General features: G+C 42.5%; 1 protein-coding gene across 1 annotated transcript in view; it reads right to left on the reverse strand.

Moving 5' to 3' along the window:
• Positions 1–1283: 1283 nt before the first annotated feature.
• Positions 1284–24110, reverse strand: part of cnnm2b (cyclin and CBS domain divalent metal cation transport mediator 2b) — a 28592-nt gene continuing 5765 nt past the window's right edge. Inside the window, exons 2-8 of the mRNA XM_028402347.1 lie at positions 8728–8871; positions 7834–7971; positions 5105–5274; positions 3789–3882; positions 3328–3390; positions 1660–1838; positions 1284–1565 (exon numbers count right to left, since the gene is read on the reverse strand). Of these exons, the coding sequence (XP_028258148.1) occupies positions 1284–1565; positions 1660–1838; positions 3328–3390; positions 3789–3882; positions 5105–5274; positions 7834–7971; positions 8728–8871 (1070 nt within the window). The remainder of the gene's footprint in view (positions 1566–1659; positions 1839–3327; positions 3391–3788; positions 3883–5104; positions 5275–7833; positions 7972–8727; positions 8872–24110) is intronic.

Genomic DNA, 24110 nt, shown 5'->3' on the forward strand with positions numbered 1-24110 from the left:
GACAAAAAAGACACATAACCTCCACATGCATAGATGCCTACACAGACACACACGCACACACACACGCGCACACACACACACACACACACACACACACACACTGTGGTGACAGGTCAAGGCATCGTATGAACACTAGTCGACGCATCTGAGGTCAAAAACATGAAATGGACAAAAGAGGAAGAGAGGCTGACTAAGGACAGTTCTGCTCACGGATGGCTGCAGTTGAGCATGTTTCAAAAACAAATATACATACAGTACATACAAACATATCTGTCAATTTATATAATACAGTAATTTTATTTTATTCTTAATCATCTCTTAAATAAATTGTGGTTCATTGCACTTTGTTAAAATAATTAATTATATGATTTCTCTTAAAGGCAATAGTGTGATTTTTTTTTTAAAAGGTGAAAAAGATAGCGTACCATAAGCCTGATTTAGGATAATAGTAAAAATAACAAGATCTTTAATATACATACTGTATCTGTAAAAGACCCTCACCTCCTCATATACATGAATGGATGTTCATCCCCATATATGTAGCATGTTCTTTTTGATATGACACTCATGCATGCCAGTTTGTGTCATACCATGTCGGCACGCATACATATATACATACAATATTATTATAAAATAAATAAATAGAGGAAAACATTCTTGGTTCATGGTTTTAACAGGTTTTCTTTCAAAGCGGTTTTTGGTGCAGTCTCTGACTAACCGTTACTCTCTCTCTCTGCGTGTTTGGGTTTTAAGTCTGTGTTGATGGGTCAACAATCGACTGAGCCTCCCTGAAAGATGCACCAGTGTGGGAGTTGTGTGTGAATGTGTGTGTCTGTGGTGGGATGGTGGGAGTGGGGGGACCAAAGTCTTTGGTCTGAGGAGGAAGTACAGCTTTTGTGTTATGTGTTCATGCACTCTGTCGTCCTCTAGTCCGAGTCACCGCTATGAAAGTGTCAGATTGTCCCGAAGAAGAAGCTTAGTCACAGGAACTGTCCGAGTGCACCCTCTGTAACAGGGTGTAGTACAGCAGGGATTCTGACAGCGTTCAGGTGTGGGGGGTGTTCAAGGTGACGCGGCACCTGGCTTTCCCCACTGCCCCTCCATGAAAGGGACTGACTGACTGACTGACTGGGGGGCTACTGGTTGGAGCTGAACCCTCACTCCACCTGCCTCCGCTTCCCCACGTTCCCTCATCTCCATCTACGCCACCGTGTGTGTGTGTTCACGAGACAGGGTGGAGGGTCTGAGGTCTCCACCGGGCTTGGCGGGGGGGGGGGGGGGTGCTAGATGGGTCCCTCGTTGTGGGCGCTGTGGTTGCTCCTGCTCAGGCCCACACAGTTCTGCTGTTGGTTGAGCAGGTGGGACGTCTCGTTGGCCACTGCGATGGCCACGGCAGGGGTGGTGCTGGTGGTGCAGGCCGTGGTGGTGACAACGGCCGGGGCCTCCACTCCGTCATGGAGCTCCGTCAGCGTGAGCTCGATCTTGGTGAACTCGCTGTCTGTCGACTGGGGAGTTTTGTCCATGCGCGACGCCATGACGGCGTTCTGGTATTGCTGGCGTGTTACCTAGGAAACAGTGAAGATAAAACGTCACACGAATGTGCCGTTTGATTGATGACATTCTTGGCACACAGCCTGTACCACAGCCGTGTGTTCTCACCTTTATATACTGCAGGTCTGAGCGCGCTCGGACAGAGTAGTCGGGCACATAGATGTGCAGGAAGGAGTTGAGCTGGTTGTTGCTGCTGCCTAGAGTCGGGGTGATGGCGTCTATACGATCACTCCTGTTCAGAGAGTCTGAGTGGTTCAGTCCAAACGGCCGGGGGGGAGACTTGTTCTCTGTAAGCAGGACAGGATGTTTTAGACAGAAGGCTGACTCAGACCAGTCTGAACAACTTCCAATGAAAAAATAAAAGCCACAGGAAATATGCAGTGATTCAGCAGTGACGTAGCATTTCTAAAAATCTGAAGCTGGTTTAACGTGCATGATACTTATGGCAGGTCAAATATGTGTTGCTATATCACACCACAGTGGTGTTGATTCATGCATCCCTTTTTATTGTCAGGTTAGATACTCTCTGCAGCCTGTGCTTGTGCAATAATCCCATCACATGTGTAACTATCATATATAGTCAGATATTTTCCAAGTCTGAAATGTTTTGAGGTCACATCTTACTGAAGTTTCTGTGAAACGAGCTGAGCTGCTCAGCACCTCCAGCAGCAGGACAGATCCTCTGTGCTGCTGACATTTTTCCAGGTCAAGTGTTAGATATTAGCGCAGATGCTTGCTGTGATGTATGGAAATCTCATTTGTGCGTAAACCTTAAAGCGAGGGGAGTTTCATATAGCAGGTAATGAGTCGGTGGTCTCCAGTGATGCTGCTAGCGTGCCTCTATGTGCCACCACATCGAACACTTGTTCTGGTGTTTTTTTTTCTGTAATTTTTAATTAAAGCCAGATTATGTTTTCCACTTCTTAAAGAAGCCTAGCGAAAATCACACACAACAAAGTGGAAACGGCTTGGCCAACGCTAATGCTACTACGCTTGCTGGAATGTATGTAATCCCATGTTGGAATATGTGTGTGAGAATGCACAAACACTGTGTGTGTGTGTGTTGCCCACACACACACACAGACTGCACACAGTGCACACACACACACACACACACAGTGTGGCCAAAGACCTGGCATGTGAACTCCTGTGGATTAGTACTCCACTTTTTAGGGGCTGCGAGGGCCAGGTCACACACAAAGAAGTGTCAAGAAACACACATAATGCAGTTGTGTATATGCAGATACACACACAAAAAAAACACAGGAGGTGCACTATAGGTCAGTGTTTGTGTGTGTGTACATGGGCCTGTGCATGTCAACATATGTGTACGTGCGTGTCTTTGTATGTGCACTCAGTGGTGTCCGGCAGGGGGCTGTAGCTGTAGGTCTTGTTTATGTAGTGGGAGGGTTAAAGGTTAGGGGCTAGCGGGGCGGAGCCTGGTTCCGCTCGGGGGCCTCTAGTCTCCAACACCATTCAGCCACTTGACTAATGGCTCAGGGGATGAGGGTGTTAAGTTCTCAGACTGAATCTGTTTTCCTTACTCCCTCTTTCCCTTTCAGTCTCACACACATAAGTTTACTGTACATGTCACATTCAGTGACAAACGGACTTTCAGACATTCTTGCTCGCAAAGAAACACGTCTACCAGTAATCCACATGTAGTCAGCTTCAATTCAATTTAATTTCAATAAAATGCCACATTTCGAGCTCTCATGTTTCAATAATGAACAGTTAAGATGTGTGAAAAACCAAAACAAAAAAACCCCACAATACCTGGAGATCCTGCTAATGATTCGGCCCTACTCACTGCAAAGGTACGGGACAGGGACAGAGGCACTGAGAGGGGAGACAAGAAAAGAAAAATCATCTTGTTATGAATACTGCTGAAGAGTAAATGTAACATCATACAGTGCATGTTTTTTTGCCCACACACTTATTACACTCCTCCACCAGTAGGTGTCTCTCAGAACCCACCACCCAGAATAATCAAAACAGTTGAGAAAAGCTGAGAATAGTACTGTAGTTTGTGAATGAACAGTCAGAATCCCTACTATAAGTGATGATTTATTATTATTTTAATAATAAAATAAACAAAATACTTATTTCCATGTCGAATTCTGGGAAAAAAAAACATATGTTTTTAAATGTTAAACACTGCATAAACCAATCAGAAAACATATAAAGTAATCAATATTACAAAAACAACATGTACAAACACAGCTGTGAGATCTTACCTGGTGATGCTGTCAGGGCCATCATCCCGTAATAGGAGAATGGTCCCGCTTCAAACTTCATCCCCTCTTTTCCTGCCTCCACCTCCACCTTCCCCTGTGACAGCCAGATCAAGAGAAGAACCAAATGTTACCTAAAAAAGAAACTAACAGGCGTACGACACATTAGAAAAACCGAGGAGCACAAAGGTCAACTCCATGCTTGATGTTTGTGAAAGAACACGTCGAGGGAATGTCGGCCATTTTTTGAGCTGGATCCTGACCGATTTTAGAGTGAAATCTTAATTAAACATGGATGACACTTTGGTCTGTCACGTCCAACAGGAGAAGAAAGAACAGAAGTGGGAACACTAAGGGTCTCATGAGAAAGCTGTTTAGGGAGTGCTGCTGGTGGATGACCTGGAGAAGGGGTCACACCACTGCAGAGGTGGACCAGGCTGGTCTCTGAGAGCTATGGGATCAAATTAATAACATTCAGTGTGGGAAGCTGTCCACCAGGACAACACCCCAGACCAAGCAGGTCCACAGTGGTGACGATTTAAATCCAGAAATGCTTCACCTGATTCACCCCCCTCAGACTTCAACCTCTTGAGGCCATTTTTGACAGTGAGGATGACATTATTATAAATGTGCACACTTTATGGACACATAGTCCAGCGGAGAAGATGGAGACTATAAATGTTTTTGTTTTTAATTTATGCCAACTTACACGTGCAAATATTCAATGAAACTCTCCCTCCCTTTGTCACAGTATGCTTACGTGGTTTCCACTAACACACACTTGTTGACAGGATCTCCGGGCGTTGCGTCACTGCATCGTTTACAGTATATTTCTTTCAATCTTGGATTTCCGCTACAGCTCTGAGCTTCACAATTCCACTTTCAGCCAATTCGAAATCTTTTGATTCTTTTCCTGCTCAAATATATTTATTCATCATGCTTGTGAGTTCAGAACAAATCTCCCTCTTTTCTTTCTTCTCCTTTTTACTAGTAGAAAATCCACACTCGGTTTAATAGCTCCCAATCTGCTCCTAAACCCCGCCCCTCTGGGCACTGACCCTACACTTGTCCAAGCCGGACCTCAGTCGATCTGGTGACTTAGTGAACTGACAGGTGAAATATCAAACAGACAGGAGTCAATATATGTGGGTCAATATTATGTGATCATTTTAAAGCCCAGACTTTTTCTGCTGTACCGTGATATCATGCAAACCTTTTAAAAATGCATGGACTCTGCCATACAGCTCTGTAACTGTCAAATGATTCCAGTGCAGCAGGTCTGTGTAGTGATGCATCTGCACCTTAGTGTGTCCACACACCTGCAGAATGAAGATGAAGTAATCCACGGGTTTGTTCCTGTGGAAGAGGTAGTGCTCTACTGCCCGCTTGTTCTTCTCGTCGTATTTAAGCTCCTGGATGACGTTTGGGTGCTTCAACAAGCGCAGCAGAATCTTTTCTGACATCTGCATTGGAGCAAAGGGTTCCACCTCTGCAGAGAGATAAAAAGAATATAGACTGGTTTGTGTTGGAATGTTCATTTTCTGTCATCTAGACATTTTCTTATTGTCAAAAAATCTCTTTAAAAATGATCCTGTTGGGAAAACAATGACTACCTCTGCTTCCTAACACCTGTTTCTTAGCAGCTTCAGAAACTCACAGCGCCAAACAACTTCTGTAACATTCTGAAACCGATGACCTGACACACCCACTTCATCTCATGCTGAAACTGGCCAGCTGTGTGGGGGTGAAAGAGGAGCCAGGGGTTTCTCTCTCTCTAGCAACACTGTGAGGGTCTTTCCAGGAAAACACTGTGTGGAAATGTCAGCGATTGGGCTTGAATTATGCAACCACACATTATAGGAACATTCCTATCCTCTCTGCGCCATAGTCCTCCAAATAAAAACTACAGAAACACCACAACAATGCATTTTGTTGCATTTGGAATACAGTCTGACTGATATATCAATCAGCTGATATTGACTACATTGGTCAATACTTTTTTTTTTTTGCAGACCACCACAGAAAAAGATGTTTAGGGTGTCATCACTTAGTTTGTCTGTATCACATGTAGCAGTGGGATGATCGATCAAATGATGTTGTCAGTATTCAATTTAAAGGACCAATACATCCAAAAGTTTAAAATCATAACACATGGTGCTATACAGAGGTGATGAAGCTATTCAACTTGGAGTGATACAGATAATATATGCCAATAAATATTGTTTGCTTGCTTGCTTGCTTGCTAAGTCATCATGAGAGACAGGGGTTAGGCTTATAGTGAAAAGGGTGGCCACTGTTTATTACCCTTACAGCAATGTAATTCACAAACTAGCCACTGTTAAGTCATTGTGCCCACCATCTGCTCAGTTGGATACATGTGCTGCAGTCAGACAGTGCTGAGAGTTGAAACACACACAGACAATGTGATGACACCTACAGCATCTTATTTTGCATTATGTTTGGTAAGACACAGTAAATTACACTGATGTACACTACCGTTCACAAGTTTGGGGTCACAGTCTAGACTGTGGTAAATGACTGTTGAAAAGGCTTTAATGGAATATATACAGAGGCACTTTTCCAGCAACCATCACTCCTGTGTTCTAATGGTACATTGTGTTAGCTAATCATGTAAAAAAGGCTAATTGATGATTAGAAAACTCCTGTGAAATTATGTTAGAACTGGCCTGGTGACCCCAAACTTTTGAACCTCAGTGTATATATATGATATATTTGTGACAGGTCAATATTAGATGATGATATCCATCCAATCTGTTGGATTCTTGTCAAAGCATGCTGGCTGTAATAGTTAAAGGCCAAAGAGTTAATAAACAATGACTTCAACATCTTCTTATTGCAGTATAACTAGTATAACAAGTATTTTCACCTATACTGATCACACCTGTTCACTTTGTTTGTGAGGCAATACACACATGGGCCCCTACATAGAGAGTAGCGCCCCATATATAAACACTGGGGAATTTTAGTCCTCAAAACAGATCAGTGTCAGACCCAGACATGTAATGTATCTCTCTTCTTTACAATAAACATGTACAATGTTTACTGTCCTGCTGGTGTCTCCTCTCACATCTGCATCTAAAAAACATCCAGCTGTCAGCTGCAAAATTTGATTATTTAAAAAAAATATTAAAGTATAAATGTTATGATAAACACATAAAGAGGCATTAAAGTGGATTAGTTGAAGATCCTCACTTACTTTTAAACATCTATCCCAATCGTGACTGATCTGCCTCAGCCACCTATTGAGCCAATCAGCTCCTTCAACCCAGCAGCGGTGATACGTGTCAGCTGGCTGCTGGCTCCACCACCAGGAACTAAACTCCCTAATAGCCTTTAGAGGAACTTAATCAACGCTTAGCTGCTAGGTCAAAGTTCTAAAGCAAATCCATCTGCAATGAAGCACAGTGAACCGCCACCGCCACCACTGCTGCTGCTGCTGCTGCTGTAGCACTTGGATATTGCGCTGCCTCTCCTAAAATCCATTTCCCAAGGGAAAGCGGGTGAAATAGTTCACATTTTACACTAGTAAGTACACAAATATGTCGACTTGTGTGAGAACTGCGATCATAGGCCAAAAATGCTGGACGTGATGTCATTGAGGAAAGAGTGTAAGCAAACAGGGTGGTGTTTTTAAAGCTGTGTGCAGAGATCTAAACATGTAACCTTCGGTGCATGACATGCAAGCAAATACACGCCAAGGTTTTTTTTCACAGTCTGCAGGCATCCCATGCAGCGCTTCCAAGAGGCCTTCCACCTCTTCACAGACACACACACACACATGCATACATACCAACACGCTTGTTGTGAGTCCTCACACAACTCATTCCCTCACACACACACACACACAGCAGATACTCATTCTGCACACATACTCACTCCTCCTCCTCCTCCTCCCTACACCCACTTGCCCAAAACTCAAAGCCCGTATGGGCATATGCACACACAAACAGCTCGCACACACACTTTCCCCACAGTGTGGGGCTGAGGGCACACTGGGGGAAGTCAAGCAGCAACGCAGCCCACTTGCCTGTTGCTAGGAAACGCAGGGTAGCCAGCAGAAGCTGAGGTGATATTTTAACCTTCATTTCATTGTCAGTAGGCTTGAAGGCCGAGAAATCCTGCTTCCTTTCCCGATGGGTGATTTTCTTCTTCGTCTTGTTGTCAGCTGAGGAGGGAAAATGAAAAAGTGAGACACAACCTTCTCAGACGTCACAACCTTTGTTCTGCCTGACACTACTCAGATCCTGAGGTCACCGAGTGAATAAACTTGAGTTACCCAGAGCTTATTGCTTTTTCCGGAAACTTAGTTGTGCTGTCTTTCTCAGAACTTAAAAAAAGCTATAGGGGGCTACATTGTTTCCACATTCTCACCACATTCTCAGCATTCTCACCACATTCTCAGCATTACTGGGAGCCAAATGTATTAGGGCAACAAACCGACTGCCGCGTGCTGCATGTACACAGATCCATACTGATACCACTGTAATATTGGTAGTGGCTCACTGACTGGTGTGACACATGTAGGATAGGTAGAAATTGGAATTTTCTATTACAGTATTTCTGACAGGATGTATCATTTCTGAAGTCATTTATCTGTCACGTATAGGCAAGAACCCACAAAGAACTACCACCACCATCTGCCTGCACACACACACACACATGCTAAAGGCTCCACTGTGTTTACCAGCTTGACACTATGTTTGTCTGCTGTTTGATGAATAGTGTGCAGAGAATATTTGATAAAAACAGCTGCCTGATCCATTTAAATGTGGCACTAATATCACAGCCCAAAACAAAGGGCTGAAAGGTGCTAAGATGCTCCGTAGTGCTAGGAGAGACGGCTAAGGTGATGACTCTCAGTGAGGTTGTCTGATTGTAGTGTGAGCCAGTTTGCAGTGTGAGCTCTGAGAGGAGAACCTACTGTACAAGTCGGTCTCATCCAGGATCTCTGACTTGATGATTTCTTCAATAACGTCCTCCAGGGTGACGATACCCAGAACTTCGTAGAAAGGGTCTCCTTCACCCTCATTGTTCACCCTCTGAACTATGGCCAAGTGGGATTTTCCTAGCAAAACACACACACAGGTGATAAAGTTAGAGTCATATAATGATAAAGAAAGTTAAATATAAGTCAGGCAACGGGGATGGGGTTACAAGGGAACACACATGGCTCTCTGTGATGCACCACTGTGACATGGATCATTGATAACTTACTGCATTAGTCTTTTTGAAGTGCAACAGGAAGAACAAATGTCAGAGTGTGAACACAACAGGTAGGAGTTAATATTCCCCATGTCAGTCAAATAACCAGAAGTGCAGGACATGGTAGATCAAGTGTTAAAAGTGCCAGAAATAAGCAAGCCAGCCAAAGAGACAGACAGCTCTGACACCCAGACAGTCCAAAATTTCATCATATGAGCCCTTTTGGCCCTTCATGTCTCCACATCTGTGTTCCCAGGACCCTCCTGTGTGCTGTACCATCTGAAAAAAAAGAAACAAACTGCCGTGTATGCAGAGAAGACTGTCAGGCAAAACACTAAACAAATTCTTTGCCTTTTCTCAGCTTGTGATCATTTAAAAGGAATTTTCCAGAGGCCCAGGCTAATATTAGCCCCTGCAAAATGAAGTTTCCATTCCGCCCCGGCGATATTCTCACCGAGCAAAGGAACAGACTGGGCGAACCTCCGCTGTGTGATCAGATTGTCTCAGAATGGGCCGTTTGCATGCAGATACACCTGGGTGTAAAAAACATGGAGGACGTCAGTGTGCCTGTGTGTACGTGTGCATGCACGTGTCTCAGGGGCGTAAGCATGTGTTTGTGTGTTTCTGGAGAGCACAGGTACATCACTGAGTCTGTGCTCAGATGCTGCTTCAGCTTTGGTGCAGACTGTAAGGACCTCCGCACTCATCACTAAGAGTGTTTTATTGCACTGCAGCTCACTGCCTCCTCACTACACTATGGTGGCACAGTGCTGCTCAGCGGGCAGAGTGTGAGATTTCATGAGTGTCAGAGGCAGAAATGAAGCTTCCAAGAATTGTTCTTGGTTTACACCTAATATGATGGCAGGGTAAGAGCCTTGTAAAGAGATATTAATTATTAAAGAAAGAAACCTACTAATGTGAAGACTCTATTATCCAAGTGTCAAAGAAGAGAGGAGTGTTCCTATTTCTATTACAGTGTTTTAAGCATATTGACTCATCACTGAGAGGTTAGGATCAAACACAAATGGAGCCTCATGGGTTAAAGCAATCAGGCCTCAGAAGTCCTACATGCAATTACTCTAAACTGCCCGGAGAGCCAAAAGCAAATGGAGTGGCCAGCACAGATCAGCACAGCAAAGCAGATCAATGCTCACTTTCTTCTCTTTCATGGCATCCACTCCACTCACGCCTGGTTTATAAACACAGCTTATCACGTTCAGGGTTTCTAGTACAAACCTGTCAGGACAGGACAGGACCGTCTGTCACAGGACAACTTCCACCCACCACATTGCATGACAAATCATCTTTTTTGCCATCTAGAAGAAGATTAATAGCATTTTTACAGTATGTCCTAACTGTACTGTATCTTCAGGGGGTCAGCTTATCTTAGCTTAGATTAAGTTACTGACTGAAAAGTGGGAGAAACATGCAGCCAGGGTCCGTTCAAAGGGTAACAACACCTGTAGCGAAACACCATGTTATTATATCTGTAAAAGTGCAGTTTATCTTTATGCTAAGCTAACGAGCTTCTGGCTATAGCTTCATATTCAGCGTACATGTATAAGTGTGATGTTAATCTCCTCTCGATTCTTGACAATACACCACATCTGTTGTTTCTCACTGTCATCAGCACAGCTGCCAGCAGCACACTGATTTGATCAGAGACTATTGTTCAGACACAGAGATTGATCCGTCAGGATTCCACAGCACTCTGCTGCAGTTACAACTGCCAAATCCATCAGACTGTTACACCACATATTACAGTGCACCTCCCTGAAATCCTGACACAATCTACACAGCATGTTGTACAAAACAATGTATTATTGTGACTAGAATATAGTATAGTACTTATATTCCATTGTTATTATTTAATCAAAAACTGCAGGAGAATGCTATGATTAACCAAACAGACCTAAGTAATTAACATAACAGTGAATCTGCAAACAAATTTAATCCAATTTACATATAATGATTATTCAACACACAATCCACGTGTTATCACTGAAGCTTCAACGATAAGGTTACGCAACAATGTTTTAACGTCATTTTTAGCTATTAACATAAAGCATTACGCAGAATCCATCTTCACCTGCTACAGAATGAATAAATTACGGGAACACTGCACACCACAGCCTGATCAATATGTAAATAATGTGTGTAGAATGTGTGTAAACTTAACCTTTCTGGCATAAGGCTAGGTCTGACCTCTAACCTTTATGTGAGTCAACTGATAACACAGTGGAGGACAGCTCTCAGATCAAACACAATCAGTTCTCCTCTTCACACACAGTAAGCACACAGCGCAAATCACCTGTGCTACTAATCCCATCAGGATGTTTGTCCACATCAAGCACACTTTCTAACAACTCTGAACTGCAGAGGAGGGTTAACTGTTAGTGATGACCCTAATGTAAGAGCGTCAGCAGAGGCAGCAGAGGATATTCATCTAAAATAAGAAAGACACACTCAGGATAAATGAACTGAATGAGAAGCTATTCAGATGAAATGACAGAGAAAAGCATGTTTGTGCAAAGTGAAACAGTGTTTATTCTCGTCTCAGGTCCATGCTTACACTTTTCTAGTTGCAAATTGTACCTTGTTTTAACTGGATTTGCTCAGAGTTGTGTGCAGATTCATGGTTCCCGGAGTATATTATAGTCTGTGACATATGTTGAACCAGCATACAGGGAGGGAATCATCCACTCAAAAGTCAAATTTGCCTCTCTCAGTGTTAGACAGACACACACACACACACACTTATCTCTCTCTACTCGCACAGTAGCGCCACTTCAAATCGTTTTGTCTTGCTGTCCCACAAGATGAGTGCATACTTTCCAGTTTCCCACAAAGACAAAATACCACACCAGTGACAGAAAAAAATGTAGCTTCTGTCTTCCATAAATACATTGCATGATAATGACAGCCTGTTTATTCATAGCTCGTAGCTGCTGTTAAGGCAGTGAGTTTTGTGAAGGGGGGGACAGGAGGTAGAGAGTGGAGGCTGACCCCCTGGACCCTGTGGAGCCTGGAACTTGGCAACGGGCCCTGGGGAGAGCGTGTCCTTGTGAAGACCAGTCGTCTAGGGTCCTATAACCCACGACTGCTGCCTGACATCTGGGGCTGTCTAGCTGGGGCTGAGGCTGAATGCATGCTGGGTAGACCAGCACACAGGCACACTGCACACAACTGGGTCGGGGGGTCAAATCACTTTCAGTTTCGTCCATTAAGGAGGCATTTTAAAAATTAAACACATTTGAGTCATTAAATGGCTGATTTCTGAGGACAGTGGTTATGTAACTGACTCTGTAAATGGCAGTTTAGACTTGTAATTGTGAGGACATACACAGAGGATTATTTTGTTTCTCTTAACAACAGCACAGCAGAGGTACAGTACCAGGAAGTGCTTAATTTCACTGAGGAGACAGTGATGAAGAGAATGAAGATATTCTCATCTTCAACTGATTCAGATGCTCCATTTGATCTAATTTTTAATACAAAGTCTGTCAGAGTGCCTTTGTGCAGGTGTGTAAACTGAGTGCTAACACTAGGGGTGCACCGATCTGACTTCCACAGTCCCAGTAATGACACTGATTCATGGCCTTTGAGTGTCAGCTGATGCCTGACACTCAGTGATACTGTTACCTTCTCAAGCCTGTTGGTGTAGGAGGTGTAAAAATACCTCCAAACAGTCGACTCTTCAGCTCGCTCCATGTTGTCGCTGTGCTACATTTGTTGGTCAAGTCTACCTTCATGCTGCACTGATCCATCATAAAAAACTGACATAAAATATTACAGTTCACCCAATTTCATTCCTTTTATATGGAATAAAAAAAATACAGTTTCGGCATATATTCAGTTCTGGAACTAGAAAATCATGGAAAATCTAGAGTGTGGAAGTAATGTCAAAGTAGTCTGAGTCTAAAAGATACATAAGTATGAATGAACATTGTGTCTGACACCATCATTCCTGAACCCTTAGCATGATTTATGATTTAATTTAAGCTACATTTCATGAGCTCACATATAAATGAGACCTGTGCTGCTAATGTTAGCGGCCACCCTGCTACACCTGTGAGGCATACACTCACTTACATGAAGGCTGATGAAAAATATGGTGCGTTGTTCAAAAAGAAATAAGCACCTAGGGATCAAACATACTGCACAAATCAACAAAAAATGTAATTTAGCATTGTGTCAAAGTGTCACCATAGTAATAACTACTCAACAATTCACTCTGTGACATTTTAAAGAGCTGATCTCACCCTGTAGGATGAGGCAAAGGCCCCTGATAGCTGCAAAGGGCCAAACCAACAATCTACCTGTCTATCTATCAGCCCATCCATCCATCCATCCATACATCCATCCATCCATCCATCCAAAGCCAAGCCTGAGAACCTCCACTCAGGCCTTCAGAGATTTAGCCGCATGCTCTTTTCCACCATTCCCAGCTTATTTATGGAATGCAGCTTTGTCATATTTTTCCATAGCGCAATTTTCCCCTATAAATAGGCACGTAAGGCTCAGTGAGTTGGGGTGGGAGTATGAGGGGTCAGTATCTGTTGTGAACACTCATCACTGCACCCCCCCCCCTTCCCTGCTCTTCCCCCATTTTTCCAAATATTTGAGCACTGACAAATATAGTGCAACGTGAGGGTGATGGGAACTCATCGGATGGACTTTCTTCTCTAAATCTACCTCCAGTGAAAAAAAAAAAGTTTCCAGCTATTTTGACCCATTTTTCCATTGACAGGGACAAAAACTTCACCCTGATGCTGGTAACATGTAGACTATTTACAGATTCTTCATTTACATAAACATTCAGACTGAATACACATGCAGTACAATAATACCAGTCTGTGGCTTGGCCTGTATTATCAGGAGACATAAATGGAATGTGTGTTGGTATGTTTGTGTGCACAAGTGCCTGTATTTTCTCTATGAGTATTACAGATAGAACACATGGATGACATGCCCAATGAGATATCTACAATTGCTAAATGGTCATTTAAAGGTAGGTGATTTTGAAAACTCAGTGAGAGTCAGCCAGATTTTGAAAGTAAACACACACCCCTTTCTCTCGGAGCTCACCCCGAAGCCACGCCTCCCAACCAGTCTGTGACTTCGGCCATGATGCACGTACCTCTCTGATGTGCGCAGAGCAGGAAGAGAGCAGCCAACCAGCCAACTATATGCGCAGGTGCGCCTCTTAGGATTGGCTGATGTTTTTATCATTTTATAGCTTCCACAGATGATTAACATTCTTCGTTTTAAAGCGAAACTGCCGAACTACTCGGTTGCTATCGGATTGTAAAGAGAAGTTACACTAATTTAACAAAAAGTGCATCAGAATGAAATCTCCTACCCTACCTTTAAGAGAGCAGTGGAGCTGCTATAGAGGCTCCATAAACTTTTACTCTTGATTTTTTTTATGGCGTAAAAGAAGCCTCAAAATTGTCCCTTGGGCAGGTAAACACACATTAAATGTACTGCTTGCTAGATCGTAGCTTGATGTTACATCAAAGACCAGGACCAGGGCTCTCAAGTCTCATGCATCTCACTCTAAGCAAACTTGAAAACCTGAGAGCCCTGTTAAAGACATGTATGTGTTGCCTTGCAGTGACATCTACTTAAGTTAGAATGATAATGAAGTTTGTTTTTTTGGGGCCAATCCATCAGATTCATGCCACAAGATGGGATGGGCGAGTCAAAAAGTGATGTAAAACACTCCAAAGTGCCATAAAAAAGAAACTTGGTGTAAGAACCGAGCACGCTAATGCTAACGCCAGTTTGCATCACGGACAATTACATCTACAAGCAGCAACAGACTCAATTATTTCTCTTCCACTGTAATCGCCAGAGCAAACTTCATGGACTTAATGTAGAAACACAGGTGATTTCTGGGTAATGATTCCGATGCTACATGAGTCACAGTAACAAAACTGCTGCTGGGGGTTGAGAAGACAGTATGCCTTTCCTGTCCACCTTTACATCTGGGTGATATCAATGTTTTTCCTCTAAATTACAGAGACTGTAACTGAACACTGACTGCCCCTGAGCATCAGCAATCTGTTCCCTGCGAGCTCCCCTGGGACAATAAAAAATGCTGAGATGTGAACATTTGTGCTTGAGCTTTCTCCTGCACCACATTCTCCCTCATCACAAACTGGTCTAGAGCTCAGACCATAATTATTATTTCTCAAAACATGTATAAAACCACAGCAGTCAGTTGTCTTGCTGTCACATTAAAGTAAACATACAGGGTCCTGACAGAGGTGGACACTGGTCATTATTGCTGAGCAGAGTATGGCCTGTAGTTTATAATTTAACCATCAAAACAGACAGAAAACAGAAACAAACATTCAGAATTCATGAATTATTTCTGCATGACGACAAGTCATCCGGTGTTTGTGCTCAGTCACTGAGGTTGTGGACCTGTTGCCCTGGCTGGCCTTTGGGTCAAACAATACGTTTAGCAAAATATGGACTAATCAGGTCAGAGAAGTTAAGTCTGATTCCAGCTCCTAACCATCATTAAGGGGCCTTGGTCACAAGATCACTCTGCTGCTACTAGCCAGTGGTGTTTGACTGCATGCACACACACACACACACACATACAGTACATCCACATACACACACACAAACACTGCTGGAATGACGTTGTTGTTCATTCAGAGAAGCAGCTTGCTGTCGTAGCTGGCTGCGTTTGTTGTTGAAAGGTCCCCTGGGTGGAGATTCCTTTGGGTCTCAGTCATAAGGAGAGGCATCAATGGGAAACCAGTGGGGATAAATGAATGGGCCTGTGGTCAGGTGCTGCTCTGTTATGTGAGTGTTGCAACTGCTGAATGGTGAGCACATCACACAGTGATGACAAGAACTGGAGGCGTGTGCAGGAAATCTGTGCATGAGAGACTTAAATCAGCACAATATGTGTGACTTATGTCTACTTATGTTTACTAATCCTGAACAATCACACCACTTGCTTGTGGCTACTATTGCTAACCTATAGCAGGATATGGGCTGCCACAAGGTGAGATCTATTTTCTTTTCTTTTATGCTTCATATTCCACTTCCGGATGTAAAGGTGTGCCATTTTGAAAAAAGTTAGTGTTTATCGAGTCATAGTCATCCCCCCAGCCACTTGGGGGAGTGGTGAAACGTCTTCAAAAAACAATCCTTGAGTCCAGTTGCCTCGATTTAAACTCTTGGAAATGTTTATCGAGTGTATTGCATCCCACATCTCTATGTGAAGGGACAGGTGGTGGAAAAATGGAGCATCCTGTGGCATCTCTGAGCTTGCAGCAGAGGTAGCTACAGTGCTGAATCGACACCAGTGTGAAAAGGTAAGGTGGCACAGACTGAGGGAAACAAAGGTCTCAAGGCACACTTCCGATCATGTGAGTGCGTCTTCTAAAAGCTCACACCCAGGTAGCATTATGCTGGCTTTGTTTTGGAATGGAGGGGTATTCAGAGCAGCATTGCACCACAATCTCTGTGTAACTGTGTGGTCTCTCATGTCATTTGGCATGTCTTCTTTTAAAGTGCAGGGCATTTGCAAAGCAGCTCCCAAGTTTTATGCAGTCAGTGTGCCTAATAATCTGCAAACAGATGTGATATTTACACCTGTCCTAGGTTGCTGACAGGTCAGCTCCACTGTGGATAAACCTGGCAAGATGGACCAATGTGTCATCTTAAGAATCTTGGTCCTTGACAGGCAAAGTCAATCTGTAAATACAGCTTGCTCTGACCCAAACAAAAGGCATACAAACAAAGTCTAATAGTTCATTTGGATAGAAGGATCGCTGGTGAAATTCACCTCACACTGTGCTTAAGTGTGCCTGACCGAAATGATTCACTCATCAGGGATGCTCACTTTAGCTATGAGTGAACAGCAACATTATGTCACATATCAGTGTCACTGCTATTGATGAGTGATCTGATGCACTCTTCACTTGTGACACAGAACCCTTCGGCCAATTAAACACCTGAAAACACGCATTTTTGGCACACACAGTACTTGGGAGCTTTAAAACTCATAATTAATACCTCAATAAAAACAATTAGCCGAGGCGAAATCCTTAAAGCTAGAATGAGCTAAGTACCCAATAAAAAAAGCTCCTGCGCTTTGTGCAATAAGCTTTGAGAACATGAAGGGAAACACTGAACCTACGTCCTACGCCCTAATGTTTTTATTTCATGTTTACCGTCAGATGTGCTTCTAAAAAACAGCCATTTATTCTCCTATAAATCTGCATTTCCAGCTAATTTTATGGCGTGTCTGTGTCCATTTGTCCATAATTTGTTCCATTAAAATGCTGCCACAGTGGAAAGATGTGAACAACCTTGAGCAAAGACTGTCAATCAACACCACATGGCGTTAATGCATTACCTGTAAATGATCTGAAGTAATTCCATTCAAACAATTAAGGTCTTGACCCTCGAATGGCCATAAAAACCTCTTTCTCTCAACTTCCTGCTGATTAATAATTAATCATGAAATCACTTTAAACAGTCGTCATCCCCTTAAAGAGCCTTAAATAGAACTGATATTCCAAGAAATAAGACAAGATTTGAATAATTAGCCTGGGCAACGTAGGCAAGCAGGAGAGGAATATTAATTTCAGCCAGAAGGTCAGATGTGGATGGGGTTATTAATGCTTAGAGGCTGAATCTGGGTCTGGAGGGTCAGCTGGAGCAGTGGCAAGGGGCCTGCAACCCATAGTGGGGCTCTACTAGCAGCTCCCTCCCGTGCTGTCAGCCGGGAGACTGGAACACCAGGGAGGGGGGAAAAAAAGGTCCACTGCAGACATACCAAGAGAACTGAATGACCTAAAAAATGCATCTGTGCCTTTACAACAATGTCAGATATCTGGTTTCTATCTGCTCAGTAGTGCAAAAAAGAAAGAAAGAAAGACAGAAAGGGTCTGAAAAGACCATATTCATATAACTGTTTTTTCCCCTTTTTACATAACACATGGTTCATCTGGGCCACATGTGAGTCTAAATTGGGTCATTGTTTCACAGAAGACAATGTGGCACTCTTAATAATGATGATGATACCTTGATAAGAGATGTGTGAAGATAAAGAAATGTCTAAATATAGAAACAGTCATTACAGAAATTGTAATTCCTACATTTTCATCCTGCTAAAAAAAATGAAGTAAAACTCAGTGTATCTATATTTGAGCAGATTTTTACTTTAATATCTTTTTGTTTGTGTGACGACATGAAATGGTCACATGCACTTTTGAGAATTACACTTCATGGCCCATTGGCTTTTGCTAATAAATGCTAATGGGTGACTGGTGCCAATTTCTCAGAAACTGAAAGAGCAGTGTGAGAAGTTTCCAAATGCCCCCCCAAAAACACTCTGATTACTTTTCCACAGACCTTTAAGAATCCATCAAAACTTCTTTAATAATTAAAGGTATCCTGTCGGAGTCTGGATGCTCGGCCCCCTTTTTTTGTGGTTTTATTCATTATTGATTTTTTTCACATGGCCAGCTGAATTGAAACACTGCCACAGCTCAGGACTCCATCAGCTGATTGTAAAAAAAAAAAAAAAGCACTGGTGTCTTTCGGGCCTGTGAAGGGCCCGTCTTGGGCTTTTCCTCCTGCCAGTAAATGGAGAGAGCGACAGTGTGCCCGGTGTTATCAATGAAGCCAGCCTCTTGGCTCTCCAAAAAGTGCAGCTTGGATGGAGTCCACAGCAGGGCATTAGGCCTGGAGGTTTGTGTCGTTTGTAATTTATAACACTGAGGGAAATGGGCAAGAGGACAATATGGAGAGAAGAGGGAGAGAGAGGGAATGTGGGAGGAGGGGGATGGGACTTGCTGCACAAGCAAGTGGCTCTGCTTCCCTGAGTGTGCAGCACAGAGCCTGGTTACCAGGCTGAACAAGCTGCAGGTTTTCAACAGAGACGCAGCCTGAATGCGCTTTATTTTCCTTTTCCGCTCAAGTCAGAGTTATAGACGAACTAAGCATGTAAGCATATAAGCAACGATACACAAGTACTGTACTTCTGAACCTAAACTACATTTTCTTATTGTTTGGGGACAGATGATTAATATGTTTGGAATTAATTAAATATGAAGGAAGTTATGAAGAGTTATGTAGCACACTTAGGGCACACAGTCCACTACAGGTGCTTGTTTTAGCTGTTATCCTGCCATGCTGTTGTCTACAGAATAGCCTCAGTTAATAACTTTAACCTTCCCCCAGGCTGTCTGCAAGTGTTCTGGCTCGTTGAAAGTGTTTTGTTGAAGGATTTCTTCTTCTATTTGACTGGTGGTAGTCACAACAGCAAAGTACAGCTGCAAACAGGGTGGGCTGTAAGATGCAGTGCACAAACTATATCATTGTCATTAATTTTTAGCACAACTAGTCACTTCAGCATGTCCCCAAAGAAGATTTACACTTACACAGTTGTCCTCTTGCCACAATACTCATCTATCTCAGTAGTCTGTCAGACTCATTTACTCCTTTAGACTAAAACGTTCAGCACCTTTAAGCCCAACTTTAGGGTACATTTTCATTCCATCATGTGTCTTCACATTATTCTAGTTACTGTGCAGTTTATAGTTTTTATATAAAACGCTTTGGGATCTGGAGCTCTGAAAACACTCAACAGCAAATACACAGAGAGAGGCAGTGTGTGTTATTTATGTTAAATGTGAAGTGTTACTGATTGAACAGCAAATAAAGGCAGCTTCACCTGCACAAAACAGTCATTTGCTAACTAAGTATGCCTTTAGTTACTAATCCTAAAGCATTCAGGTGATTTTCGGTCCAAACTGCATTGCTGGCATTTCTTAATTTAAAGGTATTCACACATAAGCTGAGGTCTTCAGTATGTAACAACTTCACAGTGTCTCATCTGTCCTGATGTTAGGATGTTCCTTTACAGTATGTTTAACACAAACACACAAACAAATGTTTGGATCATAGAACTGTGATACGTCCTGTGGCAGTGAGCGCTTTAATTGATACTACTCCCTCCATCCCTGTACTGTCAGAGTGAATGCAGTGCGACCTATATGAGAGACGTTAAGAACAACAACAGAGGTACCAGCTCTGTAAGATGTACAGCAGCTAGTCCAGATTCTACTGCACGCTGACTCAAAGACATCAGGGTTATCATCACCAAGGCTGATGGCTTTTATAAACAAAGCAAAACAAAAAAAACGACCTTCTCTCATTATGGAGCTCTTCCTCTGGAGCCCAATAAGCAGTAACCACTGGGACCGACTATTACAGTGAGAAAAAGCAAAACTGACATTTACAAATTTGCACAATTTAGCCTTTGCTAATTTGACATAATGATCCCTGAATCATTCTTCTCCACCTCCTAATCACCACACAGCTCCTCTAATAGCAGCAATTTCCCTTCGTTTCATAAGAATGACATAATGCACAGCACCCAAATTAGACTGATAAGATCTTAAAGACATAACAACAGTCAAAACAAACATTTCCTCTCACCACAGACAAAATGAATGGCTCTATACAGAGGGCTATGATGAGGATCTTTCACAGATATTAAATGATGGAACACAGATTAATGAGGCTAGAAAATGAGGAGCTTTAAATCGTCTAGTCCTGGTGACAGATGAGGATCTGGCTTTTTATGGTTTCTAGCTTTGCAAGAAAATTTCTGAGTGTAATCGCTCTGAAGGGGGGCCAGTCATTGGTTAACTTGATTTCCCCTTAGAGTTATGAGATGAACCCTCCATGACATCACCCATAATTTCCCTTAAGATCTTGGCAACGCCTGACTCCGCCTGACTCATCCAAACTAGGTTCAGTGTAAATGGAGACTGAAGACCCTGAATGAGGCCTGGATGGCTAAACCACTCGTCCAATCCTAAATACAATGTAACAGGGAAGTGTTAAAAAAATTCACCCAAACTGTTTTTGTGCAAGGCTGTTTGTGTCTGTTCTAAATTCCACTGACTTTTGGAATTCAAGTGGCCCCAAGTGGCCATCCCGGCACTGCTGCTTTTAGCACTTCTGCTAGCAGCTAGAGAATTTCTAGAACTACAATCAGTATTCCTTAACAGACTGGTAACATGTTGGACAAATGCTTTGCTCTACAAACAACCAGTGGTGGAATGTAACTAAGTATTTGTGTTTCCTTACTGCACTTAAGTTAATCTTTACGTATCATTTTACTTAAGTAAAGATAATAGTGCATACTTCAGACTTTTACTCCATTACATCTATACTTTCTACTCTACTACATTTGTCATTGATCCTTACACTTTATGAATACAGATTTGCAGAAATGTTCCTCGACCCTACACATAAATATGGATTGTGTTGCTATCTCTGAAGTTTAAACCAATCAGGTGGCTCTATCAGCTCCAGTGATAGCAGAGCTCATGTTTGGCAGACTAGACTGTCTCTGACCTCCTGTCCTCTGCAGCTAACCTTAACATTGAACATGGATCCAGAGTCAGCCTCCACTGAACTGAGCGACCTGTGAGCATATTTAAAATATAGGTTTGAATTTAGAAGGCCAAAAAACGATTTAAGGGATTTACTAGTAGTGACGTCAGTAGAGGCAGAAGTAACACCAGGAGCTATATCTGCATTCTTTATCAACACGGCAGCACCTAGATATCGAGAGACAACTTATTGTGTGCCCATACTTAATACTTTAAGTACATTTAAAAGTAAGTATTTTTTCACTTAAGTAGGGTTGTTGATGAAGCATGTCTACTTTTACTTAAGTATAGATTTTGACTGCATAAACAAAAACACAACAGTCTTTTTTAATTTGTGTGACTGCTTCAAATGACAGGCATTACACAAACTGGCAGCCCACTGCAGCTTCACTCATAGAGGTAGGCGGACTCAGACACCGCTAAGATGGTAACAGCTGCAGCCTCCTACAGACTCATATTGTACAGTTACATCACGTAGGATTAGTCTGACAGCAACACAAACTTTCTACGTTTAACTCAGAGTCAGATACGTTACTGGTAAATTCAGGCCAACACGCTACCTGTTGAAATGAATCACTAATCTGTTCCATCACTATCATACATCACACCTCTCAGTCTTAGTATCCTGTTATGGTAACAGGTCTCCGTCCACGTCAGTTATAAAGTCTAAATAATCTGTCAACAAAAGGAAAAACACACGTCCAGTGTGTTTTGGGAAACAGCTTATTAAAAGCAACGTGGGGGTGTTTGCATTCTGGATTGCATAATAACAAATTTTCCTCAGTGGTGCATGGCTACAGATCCTAGGCAACATGCGCTGCAAGCAGAACCCAGCTCCTTAACTGCACACAAAACACAGAATCACCAAAGCCATTCTTCAGAGAACAGACGCCGTCAGAGACGACCACACCAACGGAGAGAAAATACAGTCAACGACGCGGTTTATCCCACTCACCTTTTTATTCATACAGGAAGTCTTCAGAAATACAAAAGAACACATCTGTGGATGTTCATAAAACCCCATTGTTGCTCCACTCTAAGCAGCCCATTCATCCATCAGGCTTACATACAAATCAACCTGACGTGAAGGCAAGGAGGTCAAATCTCAAAGGTTCCGATAAAAAAAGTCTTCCACAAAAGAAATCCTTCATGAGACGTCAACGTCAAGACAGGAGCCTTGCTGTCTGTCGTTTCTTTCATTGTGTTTCCTATTTGCACCTTTCATCTGCTGCACACAGTTTCGCCAAGTGGGGCGAATTTGGAGGCTCAAGCATTTTCCAGCTAATGCCAAATACAGCAGACTGACACTGACACGGTTGTTTGTTGGGAGAACAACAAATGCATGAGTAGTAGAGCAGTGCTGCATAATGGCATAACCTAAAAAAACTACACACACACACAAAGCTTACATTACACCGCAGTGTGTGGTCAGTCACACTCAAAGAAAATAAATGTAAAGAAAAGTAATGCCAGATCAGACAGGCTTTGGGAATGCACAGCGTCTAGATTCACACTCCTTAACTGTTGTACTAATCGGGTCTTAAAAACCTACTCCATGTTGTACCAGAATCCGAGGAATGTAGGCCAATTCAAAAGCCAGTCTTGTACCACAACAAACTCAAGAGTTCAATCCAGTCAATAAAAGTCAACCACGTATTATTTCATTTATATTCTTCGCTGTGAAAATCCGTGCTTCTTAAAAAACATGATGATTTGCTTCAAATGTAATTTAATGTAATGACTGACTATAAAGTTGCATTGTGAAATTAAGCTTTGGGTGCTGTGAAAAGGTGTTTTAAATTTGTTGTACAGTGGTCCCTCGTTTATCGCAGCGGTTACATTCCGAAAAAATAACCCGCAATAGGCAAAATCTGCAAAGTAGTCAGCTTTATTTTTTACAATTATAATAGATGTTTTAAACCCCTCAGTGCACACTTTATACACTTTTTCTCAGACAGGCATGAACATTTTCACACTTTTCTCTCTCGTTTAAACACTCTCAGAGTTAAAACATTCTTAGAAAAATATTATTATATAATACAGCACTTCAGAGTCGCACTACTAGCGATCAAAGATTTACATTTGGGAAGCTGAGCGCATTGATTGACAATGGTCTACAGACAATTAGGATGCAGAACACAATGTGCGAGGGACCACTGTCGGTTAGGCTACAACTTTTGTCTATTTTAGTCTAACATTTTGCATCCTAATGTAGAAGGGGATGCTGAGATTTTTTTTCCAAACTCTGCAGCTCTACAGAGCATCATTGAGCAGCTTGTTTTAGTTTTCATCAGTTTGGATCATCACTACCTGGGCCTACTTGCTAAGCATGTTATTGAAGTAGAATAAAAACGCTAATTCATTAAATCATTAATGTGAAAGGAAGCCTTTTTAGTATTAAACATCTCACTTTCTTTCAGTCATTAATTATTACTTATAGCACTGTCCAGATATTTTGTTGTGAGAAGCCTGGTGAGGTGACCACTGCTGGTACAGGAGACTTTCTTTCTTTCTTTCTTTCTGTGTTGCAACCCAAAGAACTGTAGCACAAAGTACAGAAATACCTGCAATGGAGGATGTTCCCTTGGTGGAAACACACAAATATAGGACGCCTAAAACGACCCTGCAGTTGAAATGCACCTCATGGTACCGACCACCC

This window comes from Parambassis ranga, chromosome 1 (genome assembly GCF_900634625.1).
Source record: "Parambassis ranga chromosome 1, fParRan2.1, whole genome shotgun sequence".
NCBI lineage: Eukaryota > Metazoa > Chordata > Actinopteri > Ambassidae > Parambassis > Parambassis ranga.